Genomic DNA, 20,458 nt, shown 5'->3' on the forward strand with positions numbered 1-20,458 from the left:
ATCTGCGCGTCACTCTCCTCTACATGCAACTAACGGTGTCTATGAGTACAATGGGTCGAGAGAGTAGAAGGGTGGAGGGACAGAGACAGAACGGGAGCGATTTGTCGCGAACTAGCGGATGATGACTGACAGTAAAAAAACAAGATGTATCTTGTTGCCCTTGGGTTTTGTCTGTCACTGTAAAATCTACTTGCATTTTCCAACTGAATGAGATACAGCTACCTACACTTAGCTTCTAATTCTTCACTTCACAAATAACAGGGGCTAAATCTAGGCCCTACAGCCCATTAAGTAGAAGGTTTTAATCGCACCACTCAGTGAAACCGGGAACGTTGTCGAACGTGATCGTTTTGGTGGTACTGGTGGTATGATGTGGAGAGGTGTAAACCAGCTACTATTTCAGAAAACTTTCTTACGTATGTGAAGATCGGTGACCGTGCAGATCGTTAGAATGCAATTATAATTAAAAAAGTACAATGAAATGAATACCTTAGCTGCATACAGGCGTTGATATAGGTCAACGGAGACAGTTGAAAATCTGTGCCCCGACCGGGACTCGAACCCGGGATCTCCTGCTTACATGGTAGATGCACTTTCCAGCTGAGCCACTCACTCATTTTGTTCGACTTTGTTCGTTGCATCTGCTTGGGGCAGACGTCGTAAGACATCCGTTTAAGTTAGTTGTTGATCGATCAACTCAGTTTTTTTTATTACAGAGGGAGCTAACCCTCCGACCGAACACGCTGAGCTACCGTGCCGGCTGACCCACGGAGGACACAGGGAATAGTGCGACTGCAGGGACATATGTCTGGCACGCCTCCCGTGAGACACACATTCCCAACTTACTGTCCCACACTATATTCGTAGTGCCCTTCCCCATTACACTCATCACTCTTGGCTTTACCGATTCCCGTAAGAGTGTGGGCAGTGTTTGTGCACTCGCACAGAAGATGGTCAAATGGTCGGTGAGCCTTAACTATACAGGGTGTTACAAAAAGGTACGGCCAAACTTTCAGGAAACATTCCTCACACACAAATAAAGAAAAGATGTTATGTGGATATGTGTCCGGAAACGCTTAATTTCCATGTTAGGGCTCATTTTAGTTTCGTCAGTATGTACTGTACTTCCTCCATTCACCGCCAGTTGGCCCAATTGAAGGACGCAATTGTGCAACACGTCATCAACACAGATTTTCTGTGAACGTTTGGGCAGGCATTGTTGGTGACGTCTTGATTGGGCCCCATGTTCTTCCACCTACGCTCAATGAAGCACGTTATCGTGATTTCATACGGGATACTCTACCTGTGCTGCTAGAACATGTGCCTTTACAAGTACGATACAACATGAGGTTCATGCACGATGGAGCTCCCGCACATTTCAGTTGAAGTGTTCGTACGCTTCTCAACAACAGATTCGGTGACCGATGGATTGGTAGAGGCGGACCAATTCCATGGCCTCCACGCTCTCCTGACCTCAATCCTCTTGACTTTCATTTATGAGGGCATTTGAAAGCGCTTGTCTACGCAACCCCGGTACCAAATGTAGAGACTCTTCGTGTTCGTATTGTGGACGGCTGTGATACAATACGACATTCTCCAGGGCTGCATCAGCGCATCAGGGATTCCATGCGACGGAGGGTGGATGCATGTATCCTCGCTAACGGAGGACATTTTGAACATTTCCTGTAACAAAGTGTTTGAAGTCACGCTGGTACCTTCTGTTGCTGTGTGTTTCCATTCCATGATTAATGTGATTTGAAGAGAAGTAATAAAATGAGCTCTAACACGGAAAGTAAGCGTTTCCGGACACATGTCCACATAACATACTTTCTTTCTTTGTGTGTGAGGAATGTTTCCTGAAAGTTTGGCCGTACCTTTTTGTAACACTATATATATATATATATATATATATATATATATATATATATATATATATATATGTGTGTGTGTGTGTGTGTGTGTGTGTGTGTGTGTGTGTGTGTGGCTCACCGGCCATTTGACCACGTTCTATATATATATGATGATGATGGTATCTGTTCTTGCGGACATGTCCGGAAGAACAGACACCATATCCATATAAGTACCGGGTGATCAAGAAGTCAGTATAAATATGAAAACTTAATAAACCACGGAATAATGTAGATAGAGAGGTAAAAATTGACACACATGCTTGGAATGACGTGGGGTTTTATTAGAACCACCCCACATTGCTAGACGCGTGAAAGATCTCTTGTGCTCGTCGTTTGGTGATGATCGGGTGCTCAGCCGCCACTTTCGTCATGCGTGGTCTCCCAGGTCCCCAGACCTCAGTCCGTGCTATTATTGACTTTGGGGTTACCTGAAGTCGCAAGTGTATCGTGATCGACCGACATCTCTAGGGATGCTGAAAGACAACATCCGACGCCAATGCCTCACCATAACTCCGGACATGCTTTACAGTGCTGTTCACAACATTATTCCTCGACTACAGCTATTGTTGAGGAATGATGGTGCACATATTGAGAATTTCCTGTAAAGAACATCATCTTTGGTTTGTCTTACTTTGCTATGCTAATTATTGCTATTCTGATCAGATGAATCGCCATCTGTCGGACATTTTTTGAACTTTTGTATTTTTTTTGTTCTACTGAAACCCCATGTCATTCCAAGCATGTGCGTCAATTTGTATCTCTTTATTTACATTATTCCGTGATTTATTCAGTTTTCAAAATTATACTGACTTTTTGATCACCCGGAATATAGTTCTGGCAATACTGGCCGTGACCTTCTTCTTCTGTACAGATGCACACATATTACCCGAACTCTTACGGAACTTGGTGAGAATGTCTTCCACGAGTAATGAGCGTGTTGGGTAGGGACGCTACGAATGCAGTGTCCTCTGTGCCCTCTGGTGGCTCAGAAAGCCGGCACGGTAACTCAGAGTGTTCGGTCAGAGGGTTGCGTGCTCTCTCTAATAAAAGACTGAGTCAAGGAATCGACGATCAGCTTGAACGGATGTCTTGTGACGTCCACCCAGACCAAACACAACGAACTATAACGAAAAAAAAAAAAAATCACAGGTGGATAGCGCGTCTGCCATGTAAGCAGGAGATCCCGGGTTCGAGTGCCGGTCGAGGCATAGATTTTCACTTGTCCCCGTTGATATATATCATCGCCCGTCAGCAGCTGAAGATATTAATATATAATTCTAATTATGCATTATTCTTCTGCGTTGTTGTTCACTAAATACAGAGACTATGGCCTTCAGCTATAAGGAATTCCTTAAGATCAAGCATAGCGACAACAATCTTAAATAATGTATCAGATGTTGCACCAGCAAGTAAAAAATTCTGATAGACATTTATCTCATTGAACCTCAAGTAGAGCAACTGTCACAGCTTCCGCATCTTGATCGTCCATAACTTCAAACCATACTGGATATTGCACATTTTTATTGAGTATTTTAGGAAGACATTCAATAACATTGCACAACATTATTGTACACTACGCCTATGGGCCGCCGGCCAACGCTATTGCCCGCTATTCTCGCTTACATAACAGGCGTTCTGGCAAGCTGTGAGACCAGCAATCTTTGTAGTATTAGTGGCATGTCGGTTAACTATCTGGGAGTAAGATTGCGAAACGAAAAGAAATGGAACGAGTAGGTAGACAGATTCTGCTTTAGAGACGGCAGATGAAGGACTACGAATTTTTGGTTGCTTTCTGGGAGAGTGTTAACATTTACGTAATATAAGGGGTACCGGGTACAAAACATTTGTGCACCCATTTTTGGGCACCGTCTTGTTAAGAGTCTTTGTGAATCCTAGCAAGTCGTAGTAAAAGAAGACATCGAAGCAGTTCACACGCGTGTTGCTACATATGATACTGCACGTTTCGGTAGTACAAGTGTGTTACGGAAATACTCCGTGAGCTTAGAAGGGAATTCTTGGTGTGTAGAAGACGAGCGTTTCACAAAACGCTATTGAGAGCAGCATTCGATAGAGATTGCTGAATGGTTCTGTTGTAGCCAACGGTCGTCTAGCATAAGAACCAATAAGGGAAAATAAAGGACACTAGGTCTCGTACAGAGGCACACAGTCAATCACTTTTCACTCACTCCGTTTCCCAGAGGGACAAGAATGAGAATGACAGGAGGCGTGGAGCGTGCGCTAAGATGGGCGACGTGAGTGGCTCTGAGCACTATGGAACGTAACTTCTGAGGTCATCAGTCCCCTAGAACTTAGAACTACTTAAACCTAACCAACCTAAGGACATCACACACATCCATGCCCGAAACAGGATTCGAACCTGCTGTCGCACGGTTCCAGACTAAATCGCCTACAACCGCTCGGCCACTCCGGCCGGCTGGGCGACGTGAATTTCTTTCTGACGTGTTTTTTTCGAGTGGAAGTTGGATAAATGGTTAAACATCTCAGTTAACTAAAATGTGAGTAAATATCTCGCGTGAAGAAAGAAGAAAAAAATTGTCTTCAGAGTAAAATCGATTGATATTTTCCGGGCAACATTGTGCCACTAAAGACAGAGAACCGGAAATTACTACTGCAAGTTCGCACAGGGGCCTATAAGAAATCATTCTTCACACGCTATACCAGTCTTTGTAACGGCAAAAATCATTTATGTAACTGGTCGGAGAGCGACAACACTGATGGTTTTAACTTCCTTTTTTCTTGTCTTGTGAATGCTATCACCATCTTGTTTATTTTCTTTCCTGCTGCTGTGCAATTGTTACAAGCGTAGCAGGATAATTTTCTTCGGTATAATCTCGCGCTTCGTTTTACGTACACAAAATTACAAGGCACGCCGTATACTTTCAACGCTATCGAGGCATGAGATGATAAGAAGTGGGTGCACAGCCAATAGCCGCTCAGCTATTGTATAGCCCCCCTCCATCGCAACGTCACCGCCAACGACACACTATAATAATAGCGACGCCTTTTTCGTATCGTTAGTTGTCGTGAGTACAGCAGAAGGAGACTGTGGATTTGCGCTGCTGCCGCTGTTAATCTTCCGACCATGAAACTAGTTTACTTCCTGGTGTTATACTGTTCATGCATTTCGGTAAATGCACACCCCCCATGGGTCTGTAATGAGACAGAAGTAAGTACAAAAATTTCAGAAATCGATATACAATATTTTTTCTTACGCTACTAGCAAATATGTAGGAAACAACGTTGAATGTGGATGAAAAATAAAATGAAAAGGGAGTTAAAGTTTCAAGATTTATATATGTTTTATTAATTATTTGGCTCGAGGTAAAAACGAAAAAATAAAGTTTACATGCCGTTCGTCAATTTAGGAAAAAACAAAATAATTATTTATACCTGGGCACTAAACTTTTTAGTTCACTTCCTTCACACGCAGTTTCAGTAAAGACTATCAAAAAGGTGTTCAAAATCGCCTTTACAAAACGAAAGTTAGTCAATTGAGAATCTGTGAGTCAAACAAGAAGACCTTACACTTTGACTCTTTGTTTATAAATTTGTTTGGTTTTATCTTTACTTACCACCTGTGCGGCATATCATTGTAACCTAACATGTATTGCTGTCATTAATTTGGTGCATTGTTTACATTCTTCAACCTGTGTCAACATCACTAGCATGTACAATGATTAAAGATGGTTAAACAAATTTAAATTTATGCGTGTGTGGAGGTTTAGTTCGGTTCAAACCGAAAAATTTCAGTAACGTATTTCGTCATTTTTTATAGTAAAAATCCACAGATATTTCTAGTTTTCTGTTTTATTTTTTATTACTTATAATTATACTAGCTGGGGTACCCAGCTTCGCTCATGGAGGAGGTATGAGAATGTGTGGTAGATGGAATAAAAGGAGAAACTTTTAAGTATGAGAGGTAAAACAAAACAAAAAAACAAAAAAAAGTTGAAAATGTATTCCAACTATTTACAGCATTTGTTAAAGTAAATTTTTTTATTGAAATCATATTCTAGCTATTTGCAACACTTGTTTATAAACAACATTTTTCATTTTGTTTTCTGAGGCGCATACGTACAAATTTTTCGAATTTTCTACTCGAGAGCAAGCTACTTGTAGTAGATCATGAGAGAAGCAGGAGTTTTTGATGTCGATGCCGCAACATTTAAAGTTTGTCCTTGCGCTTCCTTAACTGTAAAACAGTAGACTAATCTGATTGGAAATTGCAGTCTTTTAAATTAGAATGGCAGTTCAGTAGAGATCAGTGGTATTCTGGGGATAAATAATGTGTGTCGTTTGTACTTTCCAGTCTTAAGTTCGGCTGCGATGATGTTATTCGATAGCTGTCTATGTTCGTACTTGTTCCATTACAAAGTTTTGGTGAGTTGAGATTTCTGAGTAGTATGAACGGAGATACAATTTTATGTCTAAGGCGGTGTAATGGCATTCCTGCTATTTGCAAATTCTGTAGGGAAGTTAACACTTTCTTCAACGTTTGCCATCGTGTCGATCGATTTGTATATTCTCTCTTTACCTGGAATTTTCTTTTGAATATTAAAGCTGATATTGTCGACAGGAGTTTTTAGTTGCCAAAACTGCCCTTTAAAATAGCCAGTCCGTATTGGTATAATTGTGAATATTTTTTGGATAAATTAGGTCGACGATCTCGTTTTCAGCAGCGGCTATGTTGCAGAAGTCGCTGTTGAGTTAATGGGCCTGTCGTCTTGTCAATAGGCTATGTGTCTTCGCCTGTTTGTAAAAGTTGAGCAAAATGCGCTGTTGTTTCGTCTTTCGATAGTTCAGCTCTCATATTTGTAAGCGTGGCCAGAGATCTGACTTCTTTTAAGCATGAGTTGATGTCGTCTCCTGGTATTGTCTTGGGGATAACTGGAAGTGTTTGCTGAAAGTCTCCTGAGAGTATGATTAACTCTCCTCCCGTCACTTCAGAACTTCCTCGCAAGTCTTGTAATGTTCTGTCCATGGCGTTGAGCGTTTTTTTTATGTGCCATTGTGCATTCGTCCCAAAAGATAATTTTAGCTTGCTTTAGAAGTTCACCCCGTCCACTTGCTCTTGAAATTGTACATACCGGGAACTGTTGTTCGGCTGTATTCAACGCTAGTTGTAGGGCGGGACGGGCAGTTCACCCTCCTTCTGAAACTGTGGCTACAATACCGGATGATGCCAGCGCACGTTCGACGTGTTGTTTTGCACGTATTTCCGCCAGCAATAGATTTATTGGAAACATTTTTTCGGTGCCGTCTGGTGCGTCCAAGTACATAATTCTTGATAAGATTGTAAATTTCCTTTTGGTTGTCATTGAGGAGTGGTTTATTGTGAGCAATGTATTAAAGTAGCTTGTTGATTTTGCAACTTTTTTCTTTTTAATTTCGTAGTTTATCACACTGATAGCATCTTTTCGTGGTGATTGCATCTCAAGTTGTACTACAAATCTGTTTGTTTGTTGCTAAACATTTGTTTTCGAAGTGAATGAATGTTTCATTGAAGATGTCGATGAATTGGTCAGCTCAGGATGAGCTTGTCCAATTCGTGCACTCTTTGAAGAAGTCCCATAGCTGTTTTGGTTTCGATGGGTTACATGCTGTTAGAATTAGGGCGAATAATTCTCTCATTTGTTCAGCTGAGGCTGTCAGTAAGGCTTCTTGCAGTGTTAATTCCCAGTGGTTGTCGTTTCCCAATAGTCCTAAGCATTGTCATGCTGTATATCTGTCACAAGTAACCGTCAACAGACATGGGATGTGTGAAAATTTTTGGTTCCCATATTTCGTGTATCAACATCTGGAGATAGAAACGTTCTGTATTGTTCGGTGTATACTCGGCCTAGTGCGCTAGTTTTCATGATACCTGAATGATCTTCTCTTGGAATTCCTTGTTTCCGTCGTCGAAAGTTTTTTCTTGTTGTGTTCTTCATATAATAGGTAGGGAGGAAGACAATGTTTTCGCGAATGGATCATTTTAGTACAGTTGGTAAAAAGCTGTTAATTTTGTGTTCTGAGGTGGTTCGCTTGCAATGTTTCTGGCGGTGTCTTTTGTGGAGTAAACTCCCTCTCCATTCTCCAAATGTGCTGCTAGATGTTGCACAGTTGGTTCGTATTCGAAAACTGAAAATCCGGCAGGCTGCTTCTTTACTGTTGATGTATTGTCCCATTTGGTAGATGAGGATCTCGACGTTTCTGTTTTGTTGTTAACTGCCTTTGGCTGTTTGAAATACTGCCATGTCAACTTCCTTTGATGGATTTCACTGAATTGCAGTATTCTACGTTTATGTGTGCTTGGAATATTGTGCAAAGTAGTGTGTTACATCGTACTACCCATTGATTATCTATTTCCAGTTCATCACTGCCTCGTTATTCGTATTTTTGCTGTGCAGTCGCCGTTTTTGGGTGCTCATCTTCTGTATTTGGGATAGCCACCTACTCCGATTTGCGTGTTGTCTAAGTATTGACAAACTGTCGTTTAATGGCCCACATGGTCCGTGAATCATCTTTTTCGCGATCATGTCGTACAGTTCCATATCTTATTATGGGTTGGGAAATTCAGCTTGGATGATTTTGTCGGTATCTGTGCGAGGAATTTTGTCGTGCAGTCATATGTGATTTTGTGAGTGAGGCAGTTCTCGGTTTTGCCATTCGATTGTGTACATCCAGCATCTAACGGTTCCAAGGATGTGATGTTTTCTGGTGACTTTAATAAATCTCATTTGTTTTTTTGGGAACTCCGGCTGTTATGTGGTGTTGATGCATGTGGAATTGTCCGTATCTTAGTTGTTCTTTGAATTCCGGCCACGACGACTTGCATGTGAATGTTATGAAGAGGTCGGGTCAGGTCGACCATATTTTCTTATGCACGTCACGGCATCTTGAGTGAATTCGTGCATGTCTCGGACTTATGTATGATGACGGTAAGATTACCATTGTTCCAATGTCGTAAATGTTTCTGTCATTTATGATGAGGTCTTGAAGGTGGATGTATCCCTCCGTGCTTAGTTCTTCTGGTTGAGTCTTACGGACATCATCCGTTCCGCTTCTATTTTTGCATACAAATCTACCACGAATTGTTGGAATAAATGACGCGTTTTGAGAATGCGACCGTGTGTTTCATTGTCTATTATCATTAAACGGCAAGCGTAGAACTCCTTGGAGGTGACTTTTTGTTTTTCTCTACGCCTGTTTCAGTTGGATTTGTTTGATATTAAAATGACATCCGTCCTCTCCGTGCAGAAATAGTAATGAATACTTGAGGGCATCATATGTACGGTGTGTGTCTCTGCAATTTGTTGTAGTCTTTCTTTTCTTCGTTGTACAATTATGTCACGGCTTGTGTTTCATTGTCCACAATTACGATGGCGACTTCGTATATCTGAGGTGCATTAATTCGACGTTCGTGTTCTCCTTGTAGTCTTTTGTCGGCTCGAATTTTAACTTTATAGTCATGAGAAATCATTCGGTCTAATGCTGTTTTGAATATGTGAATCAGCTGATATATATTCGAGTAAGCTCCTCTGTACATCTCGGGCTACTCCCCGTCTCAGTCAACTGATACTTGTGCATCGTTAATAATTTTCTGCTTCTTCGTTTCTGATGAAATATGCTTGCAGAAATTTGTGGTGTTCGTTGGGTAGTGGTAGTATTGATTTCACGTTGTGATAGATTTATCCTTGGATGGAGAGAACATGATCGATTTCATCTCTGTTAGTGTTGATCGAAAGGACACCGAAAGCAGTCATTTGGAAGCAGGCATTGTACGCTTTTATATTTTGATTCAGGAGTTTGCCCAATCATGTTATGTAAAAATTCATGCGGAAGTGCTTCCAGTGGTGTTAATCGAATTTTTCCATTCATGCAACAGAATCCTGGTGTTTCTCTATTGAATTTGTTCGCTTTGCAAAATTGACAGATGTTATCCATTTTTCCCATTACGACGTGTTTGTGTTTGTTATATTCTTTCGTCGGGTCTTACTGGAAAAATAGGTTGTGCTGTTCAGTTGTCCTCGTCCGCACTTCTCGTAGGGTGATATTTTCATGGCTCGCTTCAGTTCGCGGTCTTTTATTATAAGACTGTGTCGCAATTCTTGATTCTCCAGTCCGTTCATTTCGATGGTCTTCGGTTTCTCCGCTTCTCACGGTGCTCATTCTCGTTTGTTGGGAACTTAAACGCGTGTCGGTACCGGTTTGAATTACCGCGATCGACGGTTTAACATCTGTGTGTGCTTGTAGGCTAAATAAAGGAAGTAGGCTTGTCTCAGCTTGATGTAACAATTTATTAACGAAACCCTGAGGGCGGAACAGACAATAATACTCGTGCGAAGGCGTGAGAAAATTTCGGTACACACTTGGGTTCACGCTTTCGCCAAGGAGCGTGGAACAGTAGAACGTGGAACAGAACACCACAATTAAAGAGTAAATCACAGAACAAATGTCGCTTGTGTATAGCGTCTCTGGCGTTCAGCGGGGAAGTTTCGCGGCCTGTACTTTCAAACACCCGCGCATGTCACGGCGCTGGACGATGACAGAAGACGCCACAACGTGTCGCCGTTTTACTTCATAACTGCAAGATCTGCTTCTCTTTTACGTTTGGGCATTGTCTAAAATATAAATCAAAATTTTATCAACACTTACACTAACTACACTTCCGTTTCACACGTTATTTTCGGTTTATATTGTCACTGTACCACTTTGACTACTCACGCTTCACTGTTGGTTTTTATACAATTACTGCAGTACTTTTTCGGCACCTTCCTTCATAACTGATAAGAAACTGATGTTAAAACCCACGACGGGTCTTGCATTATTCCAGTGGCAAATTCCAGAACACATTGAAAAGGCATCGAATAATGGTCCACAATGTTCTACAGTGATCTGGGATGTTCCCGAACATTCTAGAATCTTCCTAAATGTTCCAGACTATTCCAGAACATCAAAGACCATTGGGGATCATTCCGGAATGTCGTGGAATGCTCCCGAATACTCTCAAATATTCTGGAATGTTCTCGAATACTCTCGAAATTTCTAGAGGGTGAAACATGCCAGCCCTTATATCTTCAAAAGCACGCCCTTCAGGTAAAAACGGGAACCTTATTCATGGATAGGGAATAGAGTGGTACCACAACATATAACTCCCTTGATCATACTGGGACTCATTCCTGAGTTTTATCGATGAATACATTGTACACTTACTTTTATAATGTATATTTATTAAGCTACCATCCATCCATCTGTCCATTCATTGATTCATTCCCCCTCATGTTCATAAATAATATTATGAAGCAGAGCATTAAGTTACACATTAATTGGCGGAATAAGTCACTGAAGGTTGCACTTATATATGTGCTTGGCAGTCTGGGGCCATTACTAGATATGAACTATGTATATGAAACAGAAGACTCAAAGAAGAATGGTATGTTTCAAGAAGGATTCATTTAGAAACTGTACGAGGTTTATAGAAATGCTTATCAGACTGCAGTGGTAGGGATTACAAGATAGATGTAGTGGATCATAAGATATGTTTATTGTGTAAATTTCTTAGTCTGTGCCAAAGAAAGTAAAACCAAGTATTAACTCCTCCCACATACCTCTTGTAAAATGACTGTGACAATAAAATAAGATAACTTAAGAGCCTGTGTGAAGGCTGACCAACACTTTTTCTTCCTGTATTTCATTTGCAAATAGAACAGGAAAGGAAGAAATGGAAGTGGTATTAGAATTAGCCTTTGCCACAGGGTTTAAGGTGGCTTATGAAGTATTTAGCTTTTTAGTTCGTTACATGGAACATTTTGCGAGATAGATCGTAATGATGTGGAACAAGTCATTTTACATTCACGTTACAAATTAATTATGCATGTGGTGATATTCTGAACATTTCTAAGTTATATACATATTCTTTTACAGTTGTCAATGAGAAACTTCCTCACTTTGTTTTCAAATTTTTCTTTGCTATCTGATGGACATTTTATATCACTGGGTAAATGATCAAAAATTTTTGTAGAGGCATTGTACACTCCATTTTGTGCTAAAGACAACCTTAATGTGGAGTGATGAATGTTGTTTTTCCTTCAGGTATTGCGATTTGGTACATCACTGTTCCTTTTGAACTCAAAGAGTGTCTTATTTAGAAGAAACTTGTGAAGCAATAGTCAGAATGCCCAACTCCTTAAACAGACGTCTGTAAGAAGATTGTGGGTGAGCACCACATATTATTCTTACAGCACGTTTTTGCACAATGACGACTTTCTTTCTTAAAGATGAGTTATTCCAGAACTAGTGACAGCTGCTGTGTAAGAGCTCAAAGAGCACATGAACATCCTAACTTTCGACACCTTGCGCATTTATTGGTTATTTTTCTTTGAATGCTGTTAAACGCAACACAGATGCTGCAATCCAAACGACACAGCACTTAGATCAGTCAATCATCGAAACTGAATGCTTACAAAATGGCAAAATAACAGAAAACGTAACAGTAAATATGCATGCTATGGAGCGAACAAGTGACAAGGAAGCTGCTCAGAAGACAATATCAGCACAGTATGAGAAAATAAAAGAATGTGGTTGTTGTTGTGGTTTTCAGCCCTGAGATTGGTTTGATGCAGCTTTCCATGCTACTCTTTCCTGTGAAAGCTTCTTCATCCCCCAGTACCTACTGCAGCCTACATCCTTCTGAATCTGCTTAGTGTATTCATCTATTGATCTCCCTCTACGATTTTTACCCTCCACGCTGCCCTCCAGTACTAAATTGGTGATCCCATGATGCCTCAGACCATGTTCTACCAACCGATCCCTTCTTCTGGTCAAGTTGTGCCACAAACTTCTCTTCTCCCCAATTCTATTCAATACCTCCTCATTAGTTATGTGATCTACCCATCTAATCTTCAGCATTCTTCTGTAGCACCACATTTCAAAAGCTTCTATTCTCTTCTTGTCTAAACTATTTATCGTCCATGTTTCACTTCCATACATGGCTACGCTCCATACAAATACTTTCAGAAACGACTTCCTGACACTTAAATCTATACTCGATGTTAACAAATTTCTTCAGAAACGCTTTCCTAGCCTTTGCCAGTCTACATTTTATATCCTCTCTACTTCGACCATCATCAGTTATTTTGCTCCCCAAATAGCAAAACTCCTTTACTATTTTAAGTGTCTCATTTCCTAATTTAATTACCTTAGCCTTAATTCGACTACATTCCATTATCCTCGTTTTGCTTTTGTTGATGTTCATCTTATACCCTCCTTTCAAGACACTGTCCATTCCGTTCAACTGCTCTTCCAAGTCCTTTGCTGCCTCTGACAGAATTACGATGTCATTGGGGAACCTCAAAGTTTTTATTTCTTCTCCATGGATTTTAATACCTACTCCGAACTTTTGATTTGTTTCCTTTACTGCTTGCTGAATATACAGATTGAATAGCATTGGGGAGAGGCAACAACCCTGTCTCACTCCCTTCCTAACCACTGCTTCCCTTTCATGTAACTCGACTCTTATAACTGTCATCTGGTTTCTGTACAAATTGTAAATAGTCTTTCGCTCCCTGTATTTTACCCCTGCCACCTTTAGAATTTGAAAGAGAGTATTACAGTCAACATTGTCAAAAGCTTTCTCTAAGTCTACAAATGCTAGAAACGTAGGTTTGCCTTTCCTTAATCTTTCTTGTAAGATAAGTCGTAGGGTCAGTATTGCCTCACGTGTTCCAACATTTCTACAGAATCCAAACTGATCTTCCCCGAGGTCAGCTTCTACCAGTTTTTCCATTCGTCTGTAAAGAATTCACGTTAGTATTTTGCAGCTGTGACTTATTAAACTGATAGTTCGGTAATTTTCACATCTGTCAACACCTGCTTTCTTTGGGATTGGAATTATTATATTCTTCATGAAGTCTGAGGGAATTTCGCCTGTCTCATACATCTTGCTCACCAGATGGTAGAGTTTTGTCAGGACTGGCTCTCCCAAGGCTGTCAGTAGTTCTAATGGAATGTTGTCTACTCCCGGGGCCTTGTTTCGACTTAGGTCTTTCAGTGCTCTGTCAAACTCTTCACGCAGTATCATACCTCCCATGTCATATTCATCTACCTCATCTTCCCTTTCCATAACATTGTCCTCAAGTACATCGCCCCTGTATAGACCCTCTATATACTCCTTCCACCTTTCTGCTTTCCATTCTTTGCTTAGAACTGGGTTTTCATCTGATCTCTTGATATTCACGCAAGTGGTTCTCTTATCTCCAAAGGTCTCTTTAATTTTCCTGTAGGCAGTATCTATCTTACCCCTCTACATCCTTACATTTGTCCTCTAGCCATCCCTGCTTAGCTATTTTGCACTTCCTGTCGATCTCATTTTTGAGACGTTTGTATTCCTTCTTGCCTGCTTCATTTACTGCATTTTTATATTTTCTCCTTTCAGCAGTTAAATTCAGTATCTCTTCTGTTACCCAAGGATTTCTACTAGCCCTCGTCTTGATCCTCTGCTGCCTTCACTATTTCATTCCTCAAAGCTACCCATTCTTCTTCTACTGTATTTATTTCCCCCATTCCTGTCAATTGCTCCCTTATGCTCTCCCTGAATCTCTGTACAATCTCTGGTTCTTTCAGTTTATCCAGGTCCCATCTCCTTAAATTCCCACCTTTTTGCAGTTTCTTCAGTTTTAATCTACAGTTCATAACCAATAGAGTGTGGTCAGAGTCCACATCTGCCGGTGGAAATGTCTTACAATTTAAAACCTGGTTCCTAAATCTCTGTCTCACCATTATATAATCTATCTGAAACCTTCTAGTATCTCCAGGCTTCTTCCATGTATGCAACCTTCTTTCATGATTCTTGAACCAAGTGTTAGCCATGATTAAGTTATGCTCTGTGCAAAATTCTACCAGGTGGCTTCCTCTTTCACTTCTTACACCCATTCCATATTCACCTACTACGTTTCCTTCTCCTCCTTTTCCTACAGTCGATTTACAGTCACCCATGACTATTAAATTTTCATCCCCCTTCACTACCTGAATAATTTCTTCTATCTCATCATACATTTCATCAATTTTTTCGTCATCTGCAGAGCTAGTTGGCATATAAACTTGTACTACTGTAGTAGGCGTGGGCTTCGTGTCTATCTTGGCCACAATAATGCGTTCACTAAGCTGTTTGTAATAGCTTACCTGCACTCCTATTTTTTTATTCATTATTAAACCTGCTCCTGCATTACCCCTATTTGATTTTGTATTTATAACCCTGTATTCACCTGACCAAAAGTCTTGTTCCTCCTGCCACCGAACTTCACTAATTCCCACTATATCTGACTTTAACCTATCCATTTCCCTTTTTAAATTTTCTAACCTACATGCCCAATAAATAAAAGAAAAAGAAACCAAAAAATTAACAATAAATATGCCTTCAGTGGAATGAACAAATGACAGGGAAGCAGCACAGAGGACAATATCACCTTGTAAAAAGACTGAGAAAGAAGCTGTACCAGTGTGGACAGAAGATCATGACGAAGCACAATGACTTTTATGGCCCAACCTACTGCAGAAGAAAACATCCAAGAATAAGTCCAGGACCCCCAGGAGGTGAAAATCAAGACAGAAACGTAAATAAGACTAGAGCCTGCTCTTCATACAATTAACCAGGCAAGAAATATACCTCTCGTAGAACTGAATAATTCTTTAACTCTCCTGTATCACAATGTACAGGGCTTAACCAGTATGTTATATGAGCGAGAGGTCCTTTTGAATGGTTGAAGGATATTTCAATCTTGTGTGTAACTGAACACTGGCTGCAAGAAATATACAAAAATGTCAGCTGGGATTTCAGACTTCCAGTTGATCTACAACTTTTGCAGGGAAACATACAGAGGCAGTGGAACATGTATATATGTAAGAACAGGTATTAAATCAAAGGATATTAGGTTTAAAATGCCTACTGTATTGAAAAAGATTTTCAATATTATTTATGTGAACTAACAGAAAGTAAAATTATAACTGCATGTATATATAGATCCCATCTCGCAGTTTTGAATAGTTCTCGGAAAATTTGGAAAATCTTCTGAACTGTCTGAATAGTCAGTCAAAATACCTAATTGTGCTTGGGGATTTCAATGGTAATTTCAAGGACAACTGTAAAAAAGGGCAGAAACTGGTTAATCTACTAAAAACATACAATATGGACATATGTGTAGAATATACCACCAAATACGGCAGCAAAAGTGAAAGTACTATTGATCAAATATCCATTGACAAATCAAAATGTGGCTTTAAATCTCAAGTATTGGGTACAGGTTTGTCTGATCATGGAACATGGAAACCATTAGTTCTGTAGATAAAAAATTCAGCAAGTTCTTCTCAAATTATAAATACTGCTATGATATTTCATTCCCTCTGAAGAGAATGAAAATAAACAAAAAAAAAAAAAAAACCAAAATCATGGATAACAAGTGAAATCAAAGAGCCACCAGAAAGTCTTAGAATGCTATATAGATGTGCAAAGCAAAATACTACCTTGAAACCACAGTAAAGTGTTACAGGAAAAAGCACAGGGAAGCTATAGTTGCTGCAAAAAAGAAGAGCAATGATTCATATATCAGAAAGTGTAACAACAAAATGAAATCAATGTGGAAAGTTATTAATAATCATACAGGCAAACATGAAAATGCAAGTAATAAAATCATCATAAAACACAGAAATGAAATTGTTGATGATCCACTTCTAATAGCTAATATATATAATGATCATTATATTAATGTAGCCCAAAACCTGATCGCAACTAAATATAATCCAAAGACAAAGGTAATAATTCCTGTAAATGAATGGATGATGTATCTATATCCTGTAATGCCCAAAGAAGTATAAACGGCTATCAGCTCCCTGCCGCCGTTGGATAAGCAGCAATTCGTCCTCTTAGCTCACTATTTGTTTCATAGTTTAATTCTTAATTTTTGTGCTTGTTTTTCGGTACTTGCATAGTTTAATTTCACAAAATATTTCGGGCGTATTATAGTATTTGAGAGTTGTAGCATAGCGTTTTAGTACCTGAATAGTGTAAATTCGCGTAGTCGTCAGTCATCTGTTTGTTTTGAACGGCTTGTGAGATAAAAGAGAGGAAAAAAATTGTTAGGGATGGATATGGACTGCGCCTGTTGTGTACGGATTCAGGGGGAATTTGCCATCGTCCGTTAACAGCTGGAAGCTGTGTTGACCGCGGTCGACAAGCTCCAGGCTGTTGCCCTGGGCCGCAGTGACATTGGGACACACCGAGGCGAGCGCCTTGGCGCCCCTGGAACCTGTAGCATCGCCTGGGATCTCTGATGCCACTGCGCCCTCGGATTCGGACGTCTTTGCCGGTCGACACTTGCCAGACGGTGCCTGACGAACCGTAGCGGGGTCGCGAATCCCTGGTCGGAAGGCGAAAGTTGGTGCTGGCCGCAAGGCTGTACCCTTACGTCTCCGCAACAGTTTTGAGGTACTGCCCACTACTGAAAGAACTTCTGAGCCAGCAAGGGCGGTCTTCCTGAGAGGTCCGGACAAGCGCAGAGGGTGGGATTGCTTGTCATTGGGAGCTCCAATGTTAGGCGGGTGATGGAGCTCCTTAGGGATATGGCAGCTAAGGATGGGAATAAAGCCAATGTGCACTCAGTGTGCATACCGGTAGGAGTCATCCAAGATGTGGAAAGGGTCCTTCCGGATGCCTTGAAGGGTACAGGGTGCAGCCAACATGCAGGTGGTGGCTCATGTCGGCACTAATGATGTGTGTCGCTATGGATCGGAAGAGATTCTCCCTGGTTTCCGGCGGCTATCTGAGTTGGTGAAGACTGCCAGTCTTGCTAGCGAGATGAAGGCAGAGCTCACCATCTGCAGCACCGTCGACAAGACCGACTGCGGACCTTTAGTACAGATCCGAGTGGAGGGTCTGAATCAAGAGGCTCAGACGGTTCTGCGACCGTGTAGGCTGCAGATTCCTCGACTTGCGCCATAGGGTGGTGGGGTTTCGGGTTCCGCTAAATGGGTCTGGTGTCCACTACACACAGGAGGCGGCTACAAAGGAGCAGGGCTGTGTGGCGTGGACTGGGCGGTTTTTTAGGTTAGATAGTTTCGCGAAAGATCAAAAAGGGCTCCAGTCTCAATGGGTACATGGCAAAGAAACGACAAGAATTGACCAAGCAACAGTCAGTATTGTAGTTGTAAATTGTCGTAGCTGTGATAGAAAAGTACCAGAGCTTCAAGCGCTGATAGAAAGCACTGAACCTGAAATCGTTATAGGAACAGAAAGGTGGCTAAAGCCGGAGAAATATTTACACAGGCGCAAAGCGTGTTCAGAAAGACTAGATTAAATAACGTAGGTGGTGGTGTGGTTGTGTCTGTTGGTAGAAATTTATCTTGTAGTGAAGTTGAAATAGATAGTTCCTGCGAATTACTATGGTTATAGGTTATACTCAAAAGCCGTACCAAAATAATAATTGGCTCCTTCTACCGACCACCCGACTCTGGTGATATAATAGCTGAACGGTTCAAAGAAAACTTAAATCTCATTACAAATAAGTACCCCACTCATACAGTTATAATTGGTGGAGACTTCAATCTACCCTCGATTTGTTGGCGAAAATACACGTTCAAAGCCGGTGGCAGACAAAAAACATCTTCCGAAATTGTACTAAATGCTTTCTCTGAGAATTACTTTGAACAATTAGTTCATGAGCCCACACGAATTGTAAATGGTTGCGAAAACACACTTGACCTTTTAGCCACAAATAATTCTGATCTAGTACAGAGCGTCATTATGGATACAGCCATTAGTGAACACAAGGTCATTTTAGTGAGGCTCAAAACCATATCAACTAAAACCACTAAAAATAAACGCAAAATATATCTATTTAAAACAGCAGATAAAAATTCGCTTGACGCATTCCTAAGAGAGGGTCTCCATTCCTTCCAAGCTAATTATGTAAGTCTAGACCAGATATGGCTCGAATTCAAAGATACAGTATCGATAGCAGTAGATAGATTCATACCACACAAGTTAATAAGAGACGGAACTGATCCACCATGGTACACAAAACACGTCAGAACACTATTGCAGAAGCAACGAAAAAAGCATGCCAAATTCAGAAGAACGCAAAAGCCCCAAGACTGGCTAAGTCTCACGGAAGCACGAAATTTAGTGCGGACGTCAATGCGAGATGCTATTAAAAGTTTCCACAATGAAACATTGTCTCAATACATGGTAGAAAACCCAAAGAGATTGTGGTCGTATATAAAGTTCACCAGTGGCAAAAAACAGTCAATACCGTCCTGCGCGATAGCGATGGAAATGTTACCGATGATGGTGCCACTAAAGCGGAGTTACTAAATACAGTTTCCCGTAATTCCTCCACGAATGAAGACGAAGTAAATATTCCACAATTTAAAACCAGAACAGCTGTTAGCATGTGTCACATAAAAGTAGATATCTCAGGTGTTACGAAACAACTCAAATCACTTAAGAAAGGCAAGTCTTCTGGTCCAGATGGTATATCATTCAGGTTCCTTTCAGAGTATGCAGACGCAATAGCGCCTTTCTTAGCAATCATATACAACCGCTCACTTGACGAAAGGTCTGTTCCTAAAGACTGGAAAGTAGCACAGGTCACACCAATATACAGGAAAGGAAATAGAAGTAACCCATTGAATTACAGACCCATATCACTGACCTCCATTTTGCAGTAGGATTTTGAAGCATATGCTGTACTCGAACATTATGAATCACCTTGAAGAAAATGACTTATTGACACATAATCAACAGGGATTCAGAAAATATCGTTCTTGTGCAACACAGCTATCTCTTTATTCCCATGAAGTAATGAGTACTGACGACAAGGGATCTCAGATCGATTCCATATTCCTAGACTTCCAGAAGGCTTTTGATACCGTTCCTCACAAGCGACTATTCATCAAATTGCGTACATATGAAGTACCGTCTCAGTTTTGTGACTGGATTCGTGATTTCCTCTCAGAGAGGTCACAGTTCGTAGTGATAGACGGTAAATTATCGAGTAGAACAGAAGTGATATCTGGCGTTCCGCAAGGTAGTGTCATAGGCCCTCTGCTGTTCCTGATTTACGTAAATGATCTAGGTGATAATCTGAGCAGCCCCCTTAGACTGTTTGCAGATGACGCTGTAATTTACCGTTTAGTAAAATCATCAGACGATCAATTCCAATTACAAAATAATCTAGAGAGAATTTTGTATGGTGCGTAAAGTGGCAATTGGCACTAAACAAAGAAAAGTGCGAGGTCATCCATATGGGTACTAAAAGAAATCCGATAAATTTTGGGTATGCGATAAATCGCACAAATCTAAGGGCTGTCAATCTGACTAAATACCTAGGAATTACAATTACGAGCAACTTAAATGGGAAAGACCACATAGATAATATTGTGGGGACCGCGAAACAAAGACTGCCCTTTGTTAGCAGAACACTTAGAAGATGTGACTAACCCACTAAAGCGACAGCCTACATTACACTTGTCCGTTCTCTGCTGGAATATTGCTG

The 20,458-nt window shown here is 40.7% G+C and overlaps 1 protein-coding gene across 8 annotated transcripts in view; it reads left to right on the forward strand.

Moving 5' to 3' along the window:
• The first annotated feature begins 4,934 nt into the window (after nt 1-4,934).
• The window catches only part of LOC126482327 (uncharacterized), a 463,601-nt gene continuing 448,077 nt past the window's right edge, over nt 4,935-20,458 (forward strand). For all 8 annotated transcript variants that reach the window (XR_007587631.1, XM_050106380.1, XM_050106385.1 and 5 more), the window contains exon 1: nt 4,935-5,097. Coding sequence is in view for 7 of the 8 variants with exons in the window: in XM_050106380.1 (XP_049962337.1) it covers nt 5,014-5,097 (84 nt within the window). In the remaining variant the exon portion in view is untranslated. The remainder of the gene's footprint in view (nt 5,098-20,458) is intronic.

This window comes from Schistocerca serialis, chromosome 5 (genome assembly GCF_023864345.2).
Source record: "Schistocerca serialis cubense isolate TAMUIC-IGC-003099 chromosome 5, iqSchSeri2.2, whole genome shotgun sequence".
Taxonomy (NCBI): domain Eukaryota; kingdom Metazoa; phylum Arthropoda; class Insecta; order Orthoptera; family Acrididae; genus Schistocerca; species Schistocerca serialis.